Raw genomic sequence first — 19,753 nt, forward strand, 5'->3', positions numbered from 1 at the left:
TAAGCTTCTCAGTGTTCTTGTTGCTTCCAGTGTAGGCGGGGGGAGGAGAAAGGCAAAAGCATGATGCTACGGTACCCTATTTTATGTCCTTATTCTATGTGCCTAGAAGACACTTGCCCAGATATGTCCTGGTGGGCTTTGCTGAATCATTAGCTTGAGTAATCCCCCTGGCATGGTCTGGTGTAACTGAGTCATAGTGTTGATCAGTCTCCATTGTGTGGTGCTTTTGCAACTGTCATTGAATTGTAACTCCCTTGATTACAAGTCCCCTGCTGATTAATGGTTGTTTAACACCCTCCTGGGAGTGGTTCATCACCTAGAAGTAGATTGTCAAATTTATAACATATTTCAGTAACAACCATATAGCAAAAATCTCATAACTTTGTACACACTAATGTTGTATATATTTGGATAGAACAACAGGTTTCAGCAGATTCATGACCTTTCATAAGATACCTTCGATATCATGCTTTGTATGACATATCACAACCATATATGAATGATAAATATGGGGGTTATAGAGTGCTATTTTGAGGTACAGTGTGTCACCATTACATTAACAGTATTACCTTTACGAACCAAACTTTTAATCTCATCAAAAAAGGTATCAAATTATTTTGACAGGATTTATTTTCCATAAATTTGTATTGAGTTGCATTGCAGTCTTGGGTTTTCTTAATTTAAAAGCTGTTCAAAATATTTTTCCATTGATCCTTCATGCAACTATGATCAGTCAACCCCATACCAATTTAGTCTTTGGTGGACCTCACTTCCTTTTTATTTTTGGTGAAAGCACAGGACAGAGTACCACTCTATATATTTCCCCCTTCCCCCCCCCCCCCCCCCCCCCCCCCCGGTCCTTTGCTCCAAGGCTTGCATAAAGTTCCTCAAAGATCTTTGCTTTTGTTTTGGCAACTAAATTCCTGGCCATTTTCTTTACATCCTTGTGTTCCTCCAGGTCTCATTTGCTCCTACTCCTTTGCCAGAGTTTAAACTTCTTTCTCTTATCTTTTATCACTTGTACTTCTTTGCTCCACCCATCGAGTTTCTTTTCTGAAGGAAAGGCTTTTCCTTTTTGATTCATCCATAACTTGTTTAGCACTCTCCAATATATTTGTGACCATAAAATCCCCAAATTTATCTACTCCTCCTACACGTGGTGCCGACCTCATCTTCTCTTTAGAAAACTCCCTAACATGTCCATTTAAATTGGCACCATTAATATTTTCTGGAATTTTCTGAAGAGCAGTGTCTTAATATTTCCCAGAAACTTGTCTTCTCATCCTCACCACAGCCAGACTGGGAAATATTTGTTAATTATATTTAGCCAGCCACATGCAAAAGACAACTGGCTCATCATTAGCCAGTTGTTGATTCTATTTACTGTCATCGTTCTTTCCTTTATTTTACTATCAAGAGCTCTGCCTATTCTGTTTCTTGAGTTGGAGGCCTCACAGTACCGTAAATTATTTTGTATCTTTTCCCAGTGTCTTTGGTCTTCTCTGCTTTACATTTTGTTTCATGGATGCATGCTATCTGTACTTTTGTCCTCTTCAGCGTCTCTGCCAGCTCCATTCTAAGGCCAGTTAGTGTGCCAGCATTCCTACTTGCCAGTCTGATCTTACATTTCTAGGCTAGCTTCTTTAACTGCATGCATCCAAAATTGTACTGTAGTGCTCGCCTACTTTCCACAACATTTGGGTAGGGCACTGTGCGTCATTTCTAGAATACCTATTCATTTGAGGACTCAGTGTCAGTTTATGGAAAGTTTTTATGGACAACTGCCAGCCTGATGCCAACTCTCTTCCTTTTCCAACCAGCCTTGGGACTGGCTATCGTGGAGTTGGTATGGGAAAGTGGTGGTATGCTTCAACATCTAGAGGGACAACCTAGGGAGACAGGACTACCCTCTTACCACACCCCTGTTAGATGTCTATATCACAAAAAACAGTTTGTTGACTTTGGGTTGAACTCATTTCACATTGGCAACCAAGATAAACATAGATCTGGACTGATTTTTGAGCCAATAATCTAGAGGTGAATTAATTCTCCATACGTGGTCTGGCTTTTAGTCACAGTCATATATCTGCTAATGCAGGCAGTACTTCTCAGGAACAAGAACTCTGATACGTGATTTTCTCACTGAAAACTAAAATGCAGAATATAACTAGGAGGGAGGATGGAGAGAGGGAATTGAGGGGTTTCTGCAGTCTTGTGGCCCCCTGAAACCATTGCTATGAATCCTTTAATTCTCTTACTGTGTAGTTTGGCACTTCAGAGAGAGTGCAACTACTAAAACTTGATTCCAGATTGTTACTGCTGTCAAAGTTGTCAGCACATGTTGTGCTTTTCACTCATTGGGAAGTAAACAACCCATTGCCGTGCTGAAGTCTGCTCTTTTATTTAAATGGCATGGAGATGGGTGGGATGGAAGTAATCAAATTTTGCCACACACAAAAAAAGAAAAAATGCAATTGTTTTGTGAAGAGATGTTTATTGAAGATTCTGAGTATTAAAAACAATAGCAAGCAAGAGGCAACTACTCATGCCCATTTTTATTACACATGTTTACTTCTAATTTCTCTCCCTATTTATCTGTTTTCTTCACCCCCCAATGTGTTTGTAAGGAATCTTCCACCATGGTATTTGAACGCTGTACAACAATTAAACAGCGTTGTATCTCCCCGCAAACAGGCTACACTCTGTGCCCTTCCACTTGCCCCATTTTGGGGATTTCCAGGTTGGATGCTGATGTGTTTCTGTGACTGTGGTAACACTAATAACAGTTCACTTAACAATGGCCATGTGGGGAGTGAACTGCATGCTTATGGTATCCAGACAGGATCAGTGGTAGGTGGGGACAGGTGCCTGAATGGAAAAAGAAAAATCTCATAAAAATAAAATTAAATATCATAACTTGATTATGGCATGACTAAACAATTTGTTACCTTACCATCTTTAATATGTAGTTACTGCACTGTTTACAACTGATTAATCACTTCTTATAATTACTAGAATATAACTGTTATCGGTCTGCATTTTTGTGTCATGTCTGTACAGATCCACTCACTGACACATCACTAGTATGTATTTTTCTCTCATAAATGCTCTCGATCAATTTACTCATTCCAGGATATACTATGTATCTCTAAGATTGGCTTTTTAATACTGTGGTGCGAACTTAATTATCCAAAATAAAATTATTGATCCCAGCATCTGGTAATTACATTGAAGATTATCAGAAACCGGTCTCCCATGACATTTGGGTAATCAAGTTTGTACTCTGTGTTTTAGAAGTATTGTAACAGGTGTTTATTTGTACTATGCATAAAAATGAAATGCCTTTATGTGCATGTTGAGCTTGGAGGCATCTGGTAATTATTAAATCATACTTCTGAGTGAGGTGTTTTGGTGCTGCACATTTGAGTGGTTTTAGGTTTTACACGTTTGGGATTTATTTTTTGTATATGTTGGCCCTCAGAAGGTTTGAAAACACCTGTCCAGTGTATAGGACATTGGTGCCTCTACTTTCTTCAGGATGTAATTATATGCGTAAGATCCTGGATGGAGATTTTTTTTTTTTTTTTTTTTTTGATCTTGGGTATGTTTAGCAGTGTGTTTGGGGAAGCTGGTGGTGATGTAAAGAGTAGGTTTAAATTGTCTATCCCTTTGCTTTTCTGAAATTTTCCATGGTTGGTTAGCCTTAATATTGAGGATTATGGAGTATATAATGGGAGTGTTAGTATATATTAGTGCTTTTCAGAAGGATAAAAATACTAAAATATCCTGAAGAGTTGGCAGTCCAAAGACTCAATGATTTCTTTAACTGTGTGCGGATTTTTTTCACTAATAAGCTTAAGGGTGCCAAGTAGTTTTGGAAAAATGACTTTAAGGAGATGAGGGAGGATGTTTGGCACATGTTAATTAGGAGACTTCTAAAGAAGCAACAAAGTTGGGAATGGTAAAAGTCAGAACAAGAAGGAGAGAAGTTTGGGAAGACCATGGGGTGTATGAACAGTTAATAAGGGCAATTGTACAGTGCTTTGTAAACGGGGAGAATCCTAAATTGTATAAGGAAGAAGAGTTAAATATGCAAGAAGGGAGGAAATGGTGGTGTGGGAACAGTGTGGAGGAGAATGATACACAGACTGAGAGTCTCATTTCTCGTTTGTAAAAGAGATAGCGATACAAGTATTTGTGTCGTATTTGTTGCAGTTTCAAGATAGTGGTAATATGCATATCTCCAATATGTACAGAGTGATCTAATAACTCAGGGGTGGGCAAACTTTTTGGCCTGAGGGCCACATCTCGGTGTGGAAATTGTATGGAGGGCCGCCTTGGGCGCGGATTGGGGTGCACAGGGGGAATGAGGGCTCTGGCTTGGGGTGCGGCTGGGTATGAGGGGCTTGAGGTGCAGGAGGGTGCTCCAGGATGGGATCTAAGGGTTTGGAGGGCAATCAGGGCTGGGGCAGGTGGTTGGGCCGTGGGGGGGGGGGGGGAGTCAGGGGTGCAGGATCTGGGCGGCCCTTACCTGAAGCGGCTCCTGGAAACTGCGGCCTGTCCCCCGTCAGGCTCTCACGCGGGGGCGGGGTCACACTGCTCTGCATGCTGCCCCGTCTGCAGGCACTGCTCCCGCAGCTCCCATTGGCCGCGGTTCCCGGCCAATGGGAGCTGCAGCGCTGGCGCTTGGGGTGGGGGCAGCGTGCGGCGCCCCCTGCCTGCCCCTGCTTCTGGGAGCCACGCGGAGCTGTTGCACGCATGGAGCGGAGCAAGGCAAGCCCGCGACCCCGCTCCCCGGCTGGAGCACCGGAGTGGGGAAAGCTTCCAACCCCGCTCACTGTCGGGAGCTTGAGGGCCAGATTAAAAGGTCCGATGGGCCGGATGTGGCCCATGGGCCGTAGTTTGCCCACCCCTGTAATAACTGGTTGAATTAAGTGATGGAGGCATGTTTATGGTACAGTCTTTATAATCCTTTGAATTAGTTCCAAATGTAAGAGAGATACTGGCAGGCTAGGATTCATTTATATCAGTTACCTCGTGTTAGGATGCCACATTTTATATTTGTAACATTGGCATCCAAATTACCGTGCATTTGTGTTTTTGATTGGGCTTTGTCTTAAGTTTATAAAGGCATTTTTACAACGGTACATTAGGTATTGAAGGAGATGGTGTTTTCTTATTTTTTTCTTTTGTTGGCAGGAATAATGGAAATCTGCAGGAAATTTCTGGAGTGGGTTTGACTTGTATATTTCTTACAGGAATCAAATCTTTTCTCTGAGGACATAGAATAGATTACTTTTCCTAAAAGCATATATAAAGGGAGATGGTCAACTTGAAATCTCAATGATAAAAATTAGATTCTAAACTTGTCCTTGTATGTTCCTGCCAGTTCCTTGTGTTGCATTTCTCTCCTCTTTTGCTAAGATAAACAAGATTTAAAAAAAATAGAGAAATGTTTTCTCTAATCTTCCAACTGTAGTAATCTTAGGCGATGTCTATAACAGGAGCAGGTTTTTTTTTTTCCTCCCCGAAGGATGATTTTTAGGTGGCTGGTATAGTTTAATGGTCTGCCAGCATTTCTTAGTTCCGGAACTTTAAAAGATTTTGGATATCAATGTGGCACTGGCAGCCACAATTTATTAATTTTTTCCATAATTTTGTTGAATGTGTACTTTATAAGTTTGTCAACAGGCCTACAAGACATGTACAATAAGTTTCTGTGATGCTGTCTGAGACAACACAGACCTTGGGTCCCTTCTCCTTACTTGATCTGACGGGAACAAAGATGATCAGTTGCCATCCAGGATTTTTCTATATTCTCTTCAATTCCCATTTGATGCTTGCCTCATGGAGTGCAGCATGCAGAAAAGTGACTTCCACAGCCACATTTCACACTATTTTGTTTCTCCTTAGAATATTCTATCTGAGAGCATAAAACAGCCCAAGAAGGCTAAATTAAAAGAGGTGGTGACAGGTTGGATTTGATTTAAATCATGATTTAAATCACTAGTCAGGAAGACTCGATTTAATCATGGATTTCTACATAAAAGTGCATTCTTGTTGGTTGTTATAACCTGAATACATATTCTTCACAACTCAGAGATAGATGCAGGTTTCATTTTTAGAATGTACACACTATACCTTTTTAAAGTGATTTATTTTGAAAACTTTTCAGATTAGTTTTACAGCTATATCAGAAAATGAATGATTGTTTGGTTATTTCATTTACGAAAGGGAATTGAAGCAGATATTTATGAAGTCATTGGGAGGTGAACTATGTCAATTCAACAGGTTAATCAATAATATTTTGGAGGATTTTTTTGCCATGCTGTATTAGGAGGAGAACATTACCAGACAGACATTTAAATTGTTTTATTTAACTAAAACAACAATGTTATGTATTCTGGATTTTTTTCTTCAACTGCAAACATATAATATTTTAACAAAACAAGCATTTGAATTTTTGAATTTAGTTAAACATTCACATTTTTTAAAATCAGGTTTGTTTTTGTTAAAATTGTTTTTAACAAAAATAGTTAAAATGAAATATTAAAAACCCCCACAAAAATTAAATTGACTGTGTCAGCCAGGTCAACACCAGAAACTTAAAATATTGGCTTCTGCAGCTAACTCGGTTGTATTCACCTTCATTTTCCTGTTTGTTCATAATCTGGAAAAGAAAAACAAGCTTTCCTGCTTTTTCAGGTCTCAAACAATTTCTCAGTTTGGAATGAATTAGTCCAAAGGAAGAAAATATTCTTTCTACACCGGCAGAAGAAGCTACTACTGTTAAGTGAGATTATCACTTCAACAGTCTCTGAATCCAAGTGCTTAAATGACTTCCACCAGTTCACTAGTTTGACTTTCTTTAAAACATCATCAGCAAACATATATTTCTTGAATGGTTCACCCTTAGCTCTGAAGTTTATTATAGTTGGTATTATAGAGGGATGATTGCTGGATGTGCATGTTATAGCCGACTCCTTTTATTCAGCAGTGAAGGTTTGACCCTGGTACTGAGTATTGAGAGTATTTGCAAGAAAATTAGCTGGAGATAGGGCTTGTCCTATTCATTTTTTTAATGCTTGTAATTTAACTCTGTCATTGCATATTCCATTTTTTAAGATCTCACTCAGTTTCTTCCAAATTTCAACAGCGTCAGCAATAAAACAGCTATTTCCCTGCATTTTGTTCAAGGCTACAGAAATAGGCTTCAGGGTACTCAGCATGTGTTCAACATTTCTCTTAAGCCCAATGTTGAGAACTTTGGCTGTGACAGTGCCATCTAGTTTTTTCACGATTTTGGTCACAAACTGTCATCAGATTAGGCCAGTTCTTGATATAGTGCTCAAAACAGTCCACTACTGATTTCCATCGCATGTCTTGTGGGAGAATTAGCTTGGTTCCTCCCACTTTTTTCAGAGCAGCTGCTGCAAAATGGTTGTTACAGAAGTATTTTGCAATTTTAACAACATTAGCCTTTATTTCTGGAACACTGAAGTCTTTGGCTAGGAGGTGCATCAAATGAGCACTGCAACTGTATGTTATTAGCTTCTGACTCCCTTCTAAATTTCTTCTCATCTTGGATACATTCGCAGCATTGTCTGTGACCAAGCTGCGTACTAGACATTTGAATTGTTTTTCAGTTTGTTATAGCTATTACTGCTACTTCTTTTAAGTATTGTGCTTTGTGTGCATTTCCTGATGTATCAATTGTTTCTGTAAGGAAGACATTCCCTTCTTCTGTTGTCACACAAGCACATACAACAGGATCATTGTGGACATTGCTCCTCCACCCATCAAGACTCAGGTTAACAATTTTACCCTCTAGATCTTTTGCTCACTGCTCAGTTTCTCTTTCATACACTTTATCCTGCAATTTGCCTCCGACATCTGCTCTGTTGGGTGGACTGTATCCTGGTCTTAATGACTGAACCATGTTAATGAAGTGTGGGTTCTCAATCATACGGAAAGGAAAGTTCATTGCATAAACAAACCGGGCAATTTTTTCATCGATTACCTCTTTTTGTAATCTGCTGGTTCTTTTTGGATGATGGAGGGTTGTTTGTTTTTTTGTTTTTGTTTTTTGCTACAGGTGATATACTGTGGCTATGTGACATACATGATATGACTGAAACACTATCATTGGCAGATAACTCTGAAACTATAGAAAATGATGGTGATCTTGAAGGTGGATAGTCTTCAGAATCCTGTATGTTGAGGATGAATTCTCCTAAACAAAATAAGTCAATGCATCAGAGGGGTAGCCGTGTTAGTCTGAATCTGTAAAAAGCAACAGAGGGTCCTGTGGCACCTTTAAGACTAACAGAAGTATTGGGAGCATAAGCTTTCGTGGGTAAGAACCTCACTTCTTCAGATGCAAGTAATGGAAATCCCGATTTCCATTACTTGCATCTGAAGAAGTGAGGTTCTTACCCACGAAAGCTTATGCTTCCAATACTTCTGTTAGTCTTAAAGGTGCCACAGGACCCTCTGTTGCTTTTTAAGTCAATGCAGTTATTTAATTATTATTACCATGCTGCTCATTAAGTATTACACATTGCATTCACTGACACTCATTACTACTTTAAAGGTGAAACCGTAAAAGGAAGATTTGCCTATTTCAGCTATTTATTTTTTATCACAATTGCATCTAAAATTATAGTACCATAGAGTAACTACTATATTTTTTGCTCAAACATGAGAATTCAAGAATAGTCCAGAAGGAAGACAGGCAGTCCTTAAGAAAGAAGTATGAAATAAAAAAGTTTACCAACCTGAAGATCCTGCATGTTCAGACATGTTCCTTTCATCATCTTTGACTTCAACGCAGCTTTCTCCTGAGAAGGAACACTTCTCATGATGTTGTTTCATTTGGGCAACCAGGCCTTGCATTTCTTTGTTGCACTGTTTGCGTTTTGCACACATGCCTGTCTTACCCAGAGGTAGAGGAACTTCATTAAAATATTCCCAAACTGGTCTCTTTTATGGCCTGCTGCCGTTATAGGTTTTCCCTTCTAGTGAGAGAATGGTATGGTAGATCTCAAATCAATGAAGGCCTCAAGACTTCTGGAATATGCTGCTCAAACAGTTTCACTTTTGTTTCTACTGCCTGTCCCTCCCTTCTCACATTTATCTCCAGACTTTTTCTCCTTGTCCAGATCTATTCCACCCCCAACAATCTTCTATTCATTGAACTTTTTGAAACTTTGCACTTTCAGAGAGAGGTAAGGGATTGACTCTGTGTACACAAATTTGCAGAGGGACAATAGGGTTGAGGTCTGTTATTTCTCACCTCTATATATTATTTTTTTATTTATTTCAAAACATTTTTGATGATAACAAGCATGTTACCTCTGGAGACACAAATCCACAGTTTGAGAACTGCAAAACTAAGCATCTCTGATGGTATCTTCTAGACTGAGCACTGAGTCCCATTGGGTAGATAGAAAGATTAACCTAAATAATCTATACAGAAGCCTGTGGAACCCCGTAAGATTGGGTCCCTAATCCATGAACTATTGGAACTCCTTTACAAAACTTTTCTTAAACATTACATGAATATATTGTCTCATACTATAGAATTAGAATTTATAATCCCTATTCCATGATGAGAGATCTTTGAACTATAACGTATCTTAATTAAAACTATCTTTAGATAGTCTTTTTCCTCAAAAAGCATGTTATAAAAAAAATCTGATTTAAATAAAAAAAAATCTGATTTTTTTTTTTAAACTCTGATTTTTATCCACCCTGGGTGGTGAGGGGACCCTGAGTTGTGTTTCTTGCAGTAGAGCTTTATTCGAGTGTGTTAGGGTAGCAAAAGTTTCTTAGAGAAAAAACTATCAGAGTGAGACAATAACTGTCCTGCTCAGCTTGCATGCAGGACAGAGAAACGCACTTGCAGGAATTTAGGCCCACAGCTTTGGGCTCAAAGATGGATATTTCTCATGACTTCTGGGAGATAGGAGGTTTCACTGACAGTCTTTCTTCTCTGTAGCCACTGAATTGCTAGAATGGATTAATGAGTCTTTCCCAGAAAAACTTAGCTGCCTGGAGAACTTTGCTTCCCTTCAGAAAATTATCTAGAAAGCCTCCCTGGGGCCTGGGATTATTTGCTGAAGCAGCTATTAAATTAAAAGCCCAGAAATAAAGTTGGATGAGGCAGGGCCAGGAACGGGGAGCCAAGAAACCCCCTCCTGGTCTACTCTTCTGTTCACAGAATCATGGAAACTGTGTCTTCCCTGACAGCAAGCTAGGTTTTTTTTTAGTGCCACCCAGTGGTGACATAAACTCCCTCAGGATTCAAATGGATTCCTCAATTCAGAATTAGAGGGAAAAACTCAGGCCTGGTCTACACTACCCCCCAAATTCGAACTAAGGTACGCAACTTCAGCTACGTGCATAGCGTAGCTGAAGTCGACATACCTTAGTTCGAACTTACCGCGGTTCAGACGCGGTCCACACGCGGCAGGCAGGCTCCCCGTCAACTCCGCGGTACTCCTCTCGCCGAGCTGGAGTACCGCAGTCGACGGCGAGCGCTTCCGGGATTGATTTATCGCGTCCAGACCAGACGCGATAAATCGAACCCAGAACTTCGATTCCCAGCCGCCGAACTAGCGGCTGGGTGTAGACCTGGCCTCAGTTTCCTTGTTTTTCCCTTATGGTGTCATTATCCACCTGCCGCCCATCCCAGAACATGACCAGCTGTGGGGGGGAGATGTTGATTTGTTGCCCCTGCTTGTCTGGCAGCTGAATCTGCTTCCGGATTGCTCAGCCTCTTTGTTATTCCTCTCTGCTGCAAGGGATAGATTAGTTGGTGTGGCCTAATCAGAGAGAGGGATAAACTGGGAGGAAAGAGAAGGCTGAGCTCTTTGGCTTCTGCCTGGCTATCATGGGATTAGCAGACTTCTGTGGCTGGAAAGAGGCCACTAAAGAAATCAGCGAGGGCAGAGCTGAGGTTGGGGAGCTAAAAGTTGGGGTGACTTTTCTCTTTTTAACCCATCCTCGAACCCATTGAGGCTCCATTGCAATCTAATGGGGATCACAACCTACAGGTTGTGAAACTGCTCAAAACTATATTTACCAACAAGTATCAGGCAAGCACAAGACACAGCAGCATATTAGAATCATAGGACTGGAAGGGACCTTGAGAGGTCATCTAGTCCAGTCCCCTGCACTCATGGGGGAAGGGCGGCCAGCACATCCCTCAGCCCGCGCCGCTTCCCGCAGCCCCCATTGGCCTGGAGCGGCGAACCGTGGCCAGTGGGAGCCGCGATCGGCCGCACCTGCGGATGCGGCAGCTAAACAAACCGGCCCGGCCCTCCAGGGGCTTCCCTGAACAAGCAGCGGACCGGCTTTGAGAACCACTGATCTAGACCATTCCTGACAGGTGTTTGTCTAACTTTGTCTTACTGAATATGTTTTGGCTGGAATTGCTGAGGCACAAGAGTGTATTGATGTGGCAAGACAGTATACTAATGTCCTGGGAAGTGGTAGCCTTTGGAATTCATTTGCAGACCCAGAACTAAGAGTGCACAAAATTTTCTTGAAAGCTGATATATTTCTTGGAATATAAAAATAATTCTGAGTATGTATTGTTTGAAATGCAAATAGAAAAAGTGAAATGCTCATTTGCTTATTAATTCAAATATTAGGGCACCAAGTGAATGTTTGAATATTTTAATGTTTGATACAACAGTAAAAAATACGTGTGTGTAAAATGCAAATTTGTAAGAACTACTTCAATAAATTAATTAAAAGCAGGGTGACATCAAACATTGGCATTTAACAGAAATCTTACAGCATTAAATCTTGGCAGTTCTATGTTAAACTTTCACATATATATGAACAAGTAGTTTATTCTGGTCTACTTACTCTTTTTTTTTTTTTTTTTTTTTTTTTTTTAAACCAGAGAAAGCAACCAGTGAGATGAATACTGCAGAGGACTGGGGCCTCATCTTAGATATTTGTGATAAAGTTGGACAGTCGCGCACAGGGTAAGTGTTATGAACTGTGAGGTTTTGCTTTTAAACTATGAATCTTTCATTTTTATCCTTTTAGATCACTGTTCATTATATTGATGGTGAGGGGGAGAGATGATGACAATTTTGAGTTCAGACATTGACTTGTCCTTAGTAGTTTAATTAACTTGGTTTAGAATGTACTTGCTATAGGAAGCAAAGGAGGCATATTTATTTTCACACACTATTTAAAAATCTGGGGCCTTGATTTTAGGACTTGCATTTGTGCATATAGCAGTTACTTTAAGTTGATAGAACAGGAGATTTGAAGATCTACTCTCAAGATGAAAAGCCAGATCCTAATCTGAGTTGGTTTTTGTGAAGAGAAATCATGCCTCACCAATCTACTAGAATTCATTGAGGAGGTCAACAAGCATGTGGCCAAGGGTGATCCAGTGGATATAGTGTACTTAGATTTTCAGAAAGCCTTTGACAAGGTCCCTCACCAAAGGCTCTTAACCAAAGTAAGCTGTCATGGGATAAGAGGGAAGGTCCTCGCATGGATTGGTAACTGGTTAAAATATAGGAAACAAAGGGTAGGAATAAATGGTCAGTTTTCAGAATGGAGAGAGGTAAATAGTGGTGTCGTCCAGGGGTCTGTATTATGACCAGTCCTATTTAACATATTCATAAATGATCTGGAAAGGGGGTAAACAATGAGGTGGCAAAATTTGCAGATGATACAAAACTGCTCAAGATAGTTAAGTCCCAGGCAGACTGCGAAGAGCTACAAAAGGATCTCACAAAACTGGGTGACTGGGCAACACAATGGCAGATGAAATTCAGTGTTGATAAATGCACAGTAATGCACATTAGAAAACAAAATCCCAACTATACATATGAAATGATGGGGTCTAAATTAGCTGTTACCACTCAAGAAAGAGTTCTTGGAGTCATTGTGGATAGTTCTCTGAAAACAACCACTCAATGTACAGCGGTAGTCAAAAAAGCAAACATAATGTTGGGAATCATTAGGAAAGGGATAGATAATAAGACAGAAAATATCATATTGCCTCTATATAAATCCATGGTATGCCCACATCTTGAATACTGCGTTCAGATGTGGTCGCCCTATCTCAAAAAAGATGTATTGGAATTGGAAAAGGTTCAGAAAAGGGCAACAAAAATAATTAAGGGTATGGAACAGCTTCCGCATGAGGAGAAATTAATAAGACTGGGACTTTTCAGCTTGGAAAAGAGACGACTAAGGTGGGGCTATCATAGAGGTCTATAAAATCATGACTGGTGTGGAGAAAGTAAATAAGGAAGTGTTATTTACTCCTCATAACTCACGAACTAGGGGTCACCAAATGAAATGAATAGGCGGCAGGTTTAAAACAAACAAAAGGAAGTTTTTTTTCACACAACGCACAACCAACCTGTGGAACTCTTTGCCAGAGGATGTTGTGAAGGCCAAGACTCAGGGTGGATTTGATTTAAATCACTAGTCAGGAAGACTCGATTTAATCATGGTTTTCTACATAAAAGTGCATTCTTGTTGGTTGTTATAACCTTAATACATATTCTTCACAACTCAGAGATAGATGTAGGTTTCATTTTTAGAAGGTACACACTATACATTTTTTTAAAGTGATTTTATTTTGAAAACTTTTCAGATTAGTTTTACAGCTATATCAGAAAATGAATGATTGGTTATTTCATTTACGAAAGGGAATTGAAGCAGATATTTATGAAGTCATTGGGAGTTAAACTATCTCCAATTCAACAGGTTAATCATTAATATTTGGAGGATTGTTTTGCCATGCTGTGTTAGGAGGAGAACATCATCAGACAGACATTTAGATTGTTTTATTTAACTAAAACAACAACGTTTAGTATTCTGGATATTTTTCTTCAACAGCAAACATATAATATTTTAACAAAACAAGCACATGTCCCTTGCTTCTCACATTTATCTCCCGACTTCTTCTCCTTGTCCAGATCCATTCCGCCCCTCACAATCTTCTATTCATTGAACTTTTTGAAACTTTTCACTTTTAGAGAGAGGGAAGGGATTGACTCTGTGTACACAAATTTGCAGAGGGACAATAGAGTTGAGGTCTGTTATTTCTCACCTCTCTATATTATTCATTTATTTAAAAACATTTTTGATGATAACAAGCATGTTACCTCTGGAGACACAAATCCACAGTTTGAGAATGGAAAAACTAAGCATCTCTGATGGTATCTTCTAGACTGAGCACTGAGTCCCATTGGGTAGATAGAAAGATTAACCTAAATAATCTATACAGAAGCCTGTGGAACCCTGTAAGATTGGGTCCCTAATCCATGAACTATTGGAACTCCTTTACAAAACTTTTCTTAAACATTACATGAATATATTGTCTCATACTATAGAATTATAATTTATAATCCCTATTCCATGATGAGAGATCTTTAAGCTATAATGTGTCTTAATTCAAACTATCTTTAGATAGGCTTTTTCCTCAAAAAGCATGTTATCAAAAAAATCCGATGTAAATAAAAAAAATCCTTTTTTAAATCAGAAAAATCATTGATTTTTATCCATCCTGCCAAGACTATAACAGGGTTCAAAAAAGAAGTAGATACATTTATGGAGGATAGGTCCATCAATGGCTATTAGCCAGAATGGGCCGGGATAGTGTCCCTAGCCTCTGTTTGTCAGAATCTGGGAATGGGCGACAGGGCATGGATCACTTGATGATTACCTCTTCTGTTCATTCCCTTTGGGGCACCTTGCATTGGCCACTGTCAGAAGACAGGATACTGGGCTAGATGGACCTTTGCTCTGACCCAGTATGGCGACCCTTATGTTCTTATGATATGGGATTCACATAACTGAATATTCTGGAGAAATCTGTTATAGAAATAGTAGTTAATGTGATGGAGTTTGGAGTTGTGTACTATGAAAAATGGAATGTGGTGACATAGCAATGTTATTTTAGAAGTTGGGAATGCATGGTCTGAATGTATCTTTTTACAAGCCCACTTAGCTGACCATTCAGTTAGAATCTAGCCTCAAGCAGAGAGTGTGCTCCAACCGTCTCATAAAGGTGGAAGGACTGTATGGGAAGAATAGGGATTGCCCTGTAAGCCTCTAGGAGACAAGGTATCGAGTCCTGGAAAGCACAAAGCCTACCCAGCAAGGAATTTATCCCAAGGTGCAGGCCATCATGTACAACCAGCCTGCCTCATGGAACAGTTGTTGGAGTTTAGAGGTAATCTGTGGAGGAACACTTCAGAATGGAGTGACAAATTGAGATTCCTCATGCTGTCGTGTATAGTTCTGTTATAGATTATGGTCAGTAAGCAGGTATTAACTTCTATATATTTTTTTTATATGTAAAACTGTATTCCTTCTAAAATAAGTGTAGTGCTGCTGTTCTTTAATTTGGAGAGTTAAATGGTATTGCTTCTTTCCCCATAACTTGTAACATGAGTAGTATCACTATAAGGAATTATCTGGAAGGTTTAGCCTAACAATTCATCATCAACAGAAAATGATATCTAGCAAAAAGGAATCAGGGAGACAACCCTTAGTCCTGAGTAATTACACAGACAAAGTTAGTGGTATGCTGACAATATAATCTTAAATTTCTCTCAGGAGAGCCTTGAATCCTTTTACAATAGGAGCCAGCTAGAACAGTAGATTTGTTCAGGGCCTACCAAGCATGTGCTTGGGGCGGCACCTGGAGGGGGGCGGCGCTCAGGCCTGAGAGCGGGGCCGCGACTGGGCTCGCCGCCCTCCTCCCGGCGCTCCGGCCGGTCGGGGAGAGCGGGGCCCCGGCCGGGTTCGCCGCCCTCCTCCCGGCGCTCCGGCCGGTCGGGGAGAGCGGGGCCCCGGCCGGGCTCGCCGCCCTCCTCCCAGCGCCCCGGCCGGGCTCGCCGCCCTCCTCCTGGCACTCCGGCCGGTCGGGGAGAGCGGAGCCTCGGCGGGCTCGCCGCTCTCCCCCCGGCGCTCCGGCCGGTCGGGGAGAGCGGAGCCCCGGCCGGGCTCGCCGCCCTCCCCCTGGCGCTCCGACCACCGGGGAGAGCGGAGCCCCGGCCGGGCTCGCCGCCCTCCCCCCGGCGCTCCGACCGCCGGGGAGAGCGGAGCCCCGGCCGGGCTCGCCGCCCTCCCCCCGGCGCTCCGACCACCGGGGAGAGCGGAGCCCCGGCCGGGCTCGCCGCCCTCCCCCTGGCGCTCCGACCACCGGGGAGAGCGGAGCCCCGGCCGGGCTCGCCGCCCTCCCCCCGGCGCTCCGACCGCCGGGGAGAGCGGAGCCCCGGCCGGGCTCGCCGCCCTCCCTAATTTTATTCTCTTGTAAAAAGTCAAAGCAACAAAAAAAACTCTTGCCCTGGGCAAACGGTCAAGTAAAATTTTGTAAGACAAATAAGCAGCAAGTACAAACATATGCAGTCCATTAAATGTTCACTTATTTCTGTTTTGTATTTTTGAATTATAGTTAAGTATCACTAGTCAATTCACTTGTTCCTCTTTCATGAATTGCGTCTGCACAAGAACCCTCCAATATGCTGCTTCACTTAGCATCCATAGTGTTAGGAATAACAGACAAATATAACTTGGCCAGTTTTGCAATGTTGGGAAAGTATGGTTCTGCAGACCTCCACAAAGCAGTCAGTGAAAGGGTACTGCTGCATTTCTTTGCATAAAACCAGTAGCCTTGTAATTCATTTTTGCAAGCTCCTATTAAAGCTAGATATGGAATCCAGTGGAAGAGCATCCAACCTTAATGTACATTCTTGCATTGGATCAAACACCCTTACACCTTTAAGGAACTGGTATGCCCGCTGGGTTAAACACGGTTTTCTTTCATTGATACTGTAGTAATTTGAAAGTTTATCTAAAATTTCAGTAGAAGTTTCAATATATGGGTTTTGAATTCCTGTGTCACTGCTGTGTTGCTCACATTTAAGTGCTCAATATGTGTTAATTAAGTCAACTTTTATTGTACGTTTGATGAACACGAATTTCACAGGATTACAGCCAATCTAACCCCTGATGTAGACATCACTGGGTTGATGGAAGAATTCTTCTGTTGACTTAGCTACCTCCTCTTGGGGAGGTGGATTAACTACAGTGACAGGAGAACCTCTTCCATCGCTGTATTGAGTGTCTATACTGACATGCTACAGCAGTGCAACTGCAGCATTTCAGGTGTAGGCAAGCGCTCAGTTCATCTTACCTGCAATGCTCACATAATAGACCTTGCTAATAACATTGGGATGACCAATTTCCCACACTCTGATACACTAGCAGCAATAGTCAAAAAGGTTTTTAAACATTGAGGGAAAAATTGCATTTTAAATCAACAAGCTCTTTGCCATGTCTTGTGATGAAGTCAAGTTTTATCTGTAAAATTTCTGATTTTTCCAGCAGATGTTTCAGCTCTTCAACGCTTCCATGTCTGGTGTAATTTTCTTTCCTCCTCCACAAAACTGGAGTAAAAAGTAGTAGACTGCATGATATTATCAATAGCAACATACCAGCTTCCCCATCTCATCTTAACTGGTTCAGGAGGCAATTTTACAGGAAAACTGGAACCCACAGCTTGGACTACACTTTAAAACACAATTTTCTGCTCAGACAATGTTGAGAAGCCTTTTGACTATTACTGTTAGCTTGTCAGCGTGTGAGAAATTGGTCATTCCAATGTCTTGAGAAAGGTCTGTTGTGTGAGCATTGCAGGTAAGATGAACTGTGCACTTGTCTACACTTGAAATGCTGCAGCTGCATTGCTGTAGCGCTTCAGTGTATACATTCAATACAGTGATGGAAGAAGTTCTCCCATCAGTTAATCCACCTCCCCAAGGTAGGTAGCTAATTCGACAGAAGAATTCTTCCATCAACCCTGTGCTGTCTACTCCAGGAGTTAGGTCGGCTTAACTATGTCGCTCAGGTGTGTCTTACATTTTGAGTGTAGACCTGGCCTGAGTTAGGCTGTAAGCCCTGAAGCACTTGCTTGTAAGCTTTTGACATGTAGGATGCGTTTTCAGATATAAATGCACTGATATAATCAAAATCCATTCCAAAGGTATTCAGATACTTAACTACAGTACCATTGCACAAGCTATTGCAAACAGCCTGTAGATAAATTACATCAGCAAGGACAGCTTACAGGTCCGAGTCAGGTGTGTCTTCACCATTTAGGCCTTGCAAAACAAATATTATGCGACACATACTCATCTTGGCCACCAGTTGATTCATCTGTGACCACAGACAACCAGATTTCTTCATGAGTTCCATAATCCTGCTTGTGACACTCATCAGCTTCAAGTAAATATTTATCAATCCAGCTAAGATGTGAAGAAATCTCTCCACCTTTTGCTATATTCCATCCAAAGAATTCCCTTACCTCGGGTTGTCCACATTTTCAAGAGGGATATTTGCGTAAACATTGATCTGGTGGATCAATATTTATAGTTAGATTCATGTTTTTTGGTGCAATTTTGAAACAAGGAAGTCACAGGTTTTGTTTCTTAGCAAGTAAAGCAGCTACCCATACTGCTTTATATTCCTGACTTTCTCTTTTGGTGACTACGTGATTCAAGATGCGTATTAGACTCTCTTTTTCTTTAATGACAACAATAATATTGTAGGAGGTACATCACTATGTAAGACACCCTGATAAATACTGCTTTTGTGTGATCATCTGCAGATGCCGTTTTAGCTTTTTTAGATGCATCATTCTGCTGTTGTCAGTGAGCAACGTGTTTCCCACCTAGATTGCATTTTCAGATTTCTGTCGTGCACCTCTGCTGCGCATGTACATAACACTGTTCTTCCACACATGGGTGCAGCACTGTAAGCTAAAGGTCATTTTTCATATTAAATACTTTATTACAGACATTTTTTCCTTAAAAAAAAAAATGAAAATAGTCATGGTTTTGGGGTATCTTCGTGATTTCTGTGCCCTCCATGAAATTATGATTTACACAGGGACCTAATTGTAATAAATTTCAGATAAATAGATTTTGTACCTGGGCTGGCAAACTTATGACAATTTTTCAGTGCTGGCCAAACTCTTAATTGCTATCCCTCTAAATGTTTGTCCTTGTAATGTTACTTTCTTGGGTCTACATACATCTTAACTTTAATGTTAATAGCAGTTGTTACTAAAAGGTACCTATGCCTTTTCTCAGTTACATTGAAGCGTATCAAATTAATGTGTAATGATTGTATGGACAACATTTATTCCAAAGTGTGTGTATGTTTGTATTGCAGTAACTGTGGGGAGAAAAGTTTGACTTTGTTTATATATACTCAATCTATTTTATGAAGACATGTACTGAGTAATAGCCATACCATGTAGCAGCCTTTTCTATAATTAGTAGTACTGCATATGAGAGGGAGGTTTATGTAAAACATACACAGCCAAATATAGTTTAGCCAAGCAGTAGTGTAACTTACACCAGAGTTTCATTTTAGTTGTCAGATATCAATGCACACTGTAAGACTCTTTTAGGTGTTAGAGGAAAAAAACCTACTGTAAATTCATTTGAGAAGAAAGAAAAAAGCAATTTGGTGTTAAGGGAACACAGCTCAGATTTGTTCAATGGAATATTCAAAAAATTTGTTGCTTGTGTAGGGGTGATACTTTTTCCAACTCCCATTCTTTCAAATAAAACCCCATATAGTTATATAACAGGCCCATAGCATATGTTTGAAAATTCCAATGGAACTGCAGCATTTTCTCTTAATTTTACTTTCTACATTATTGGTATCTGTTACAATGCAAGTAAAACCT

General features: G+C 40.7%; 1 protein-coding gene across 1 annotated transcript in view; it reads left to right on the forward strand.

Moving 5' to 3' along the window:
* The window catches only part of STAM (signal transducing adaptor molecule), a 64,777-nt gene that overhangs the window by 16,718 nt on the left and 28,306 nt on the right, over positions 1 to 19,753 (forward strand). The window contains exon 2 of the mRNA XM_065399193.1: positions 11,915 to 11,999. Coding sequence (XP_065255265.1) covers positions 11,915 to 11,999 — 85 coding nt within the window. The remainder of the gene's footprint in view (positions 1 to 11,914; positions 12,000 to 19,753) is intronic.

This window comes from Emys orbicularis, chromosome 2, assembly GCF_028017835.1.
Source record: "Emys orbicularis isolate rEmyOrb1 chromosome 2, rEmyOrb1.hap1, whole genome shotgun sequence".
NCBI lineage: Eukaryota > Metazoa > Chordata > Testudines > Emydidae > Emys > Emys orbicularis.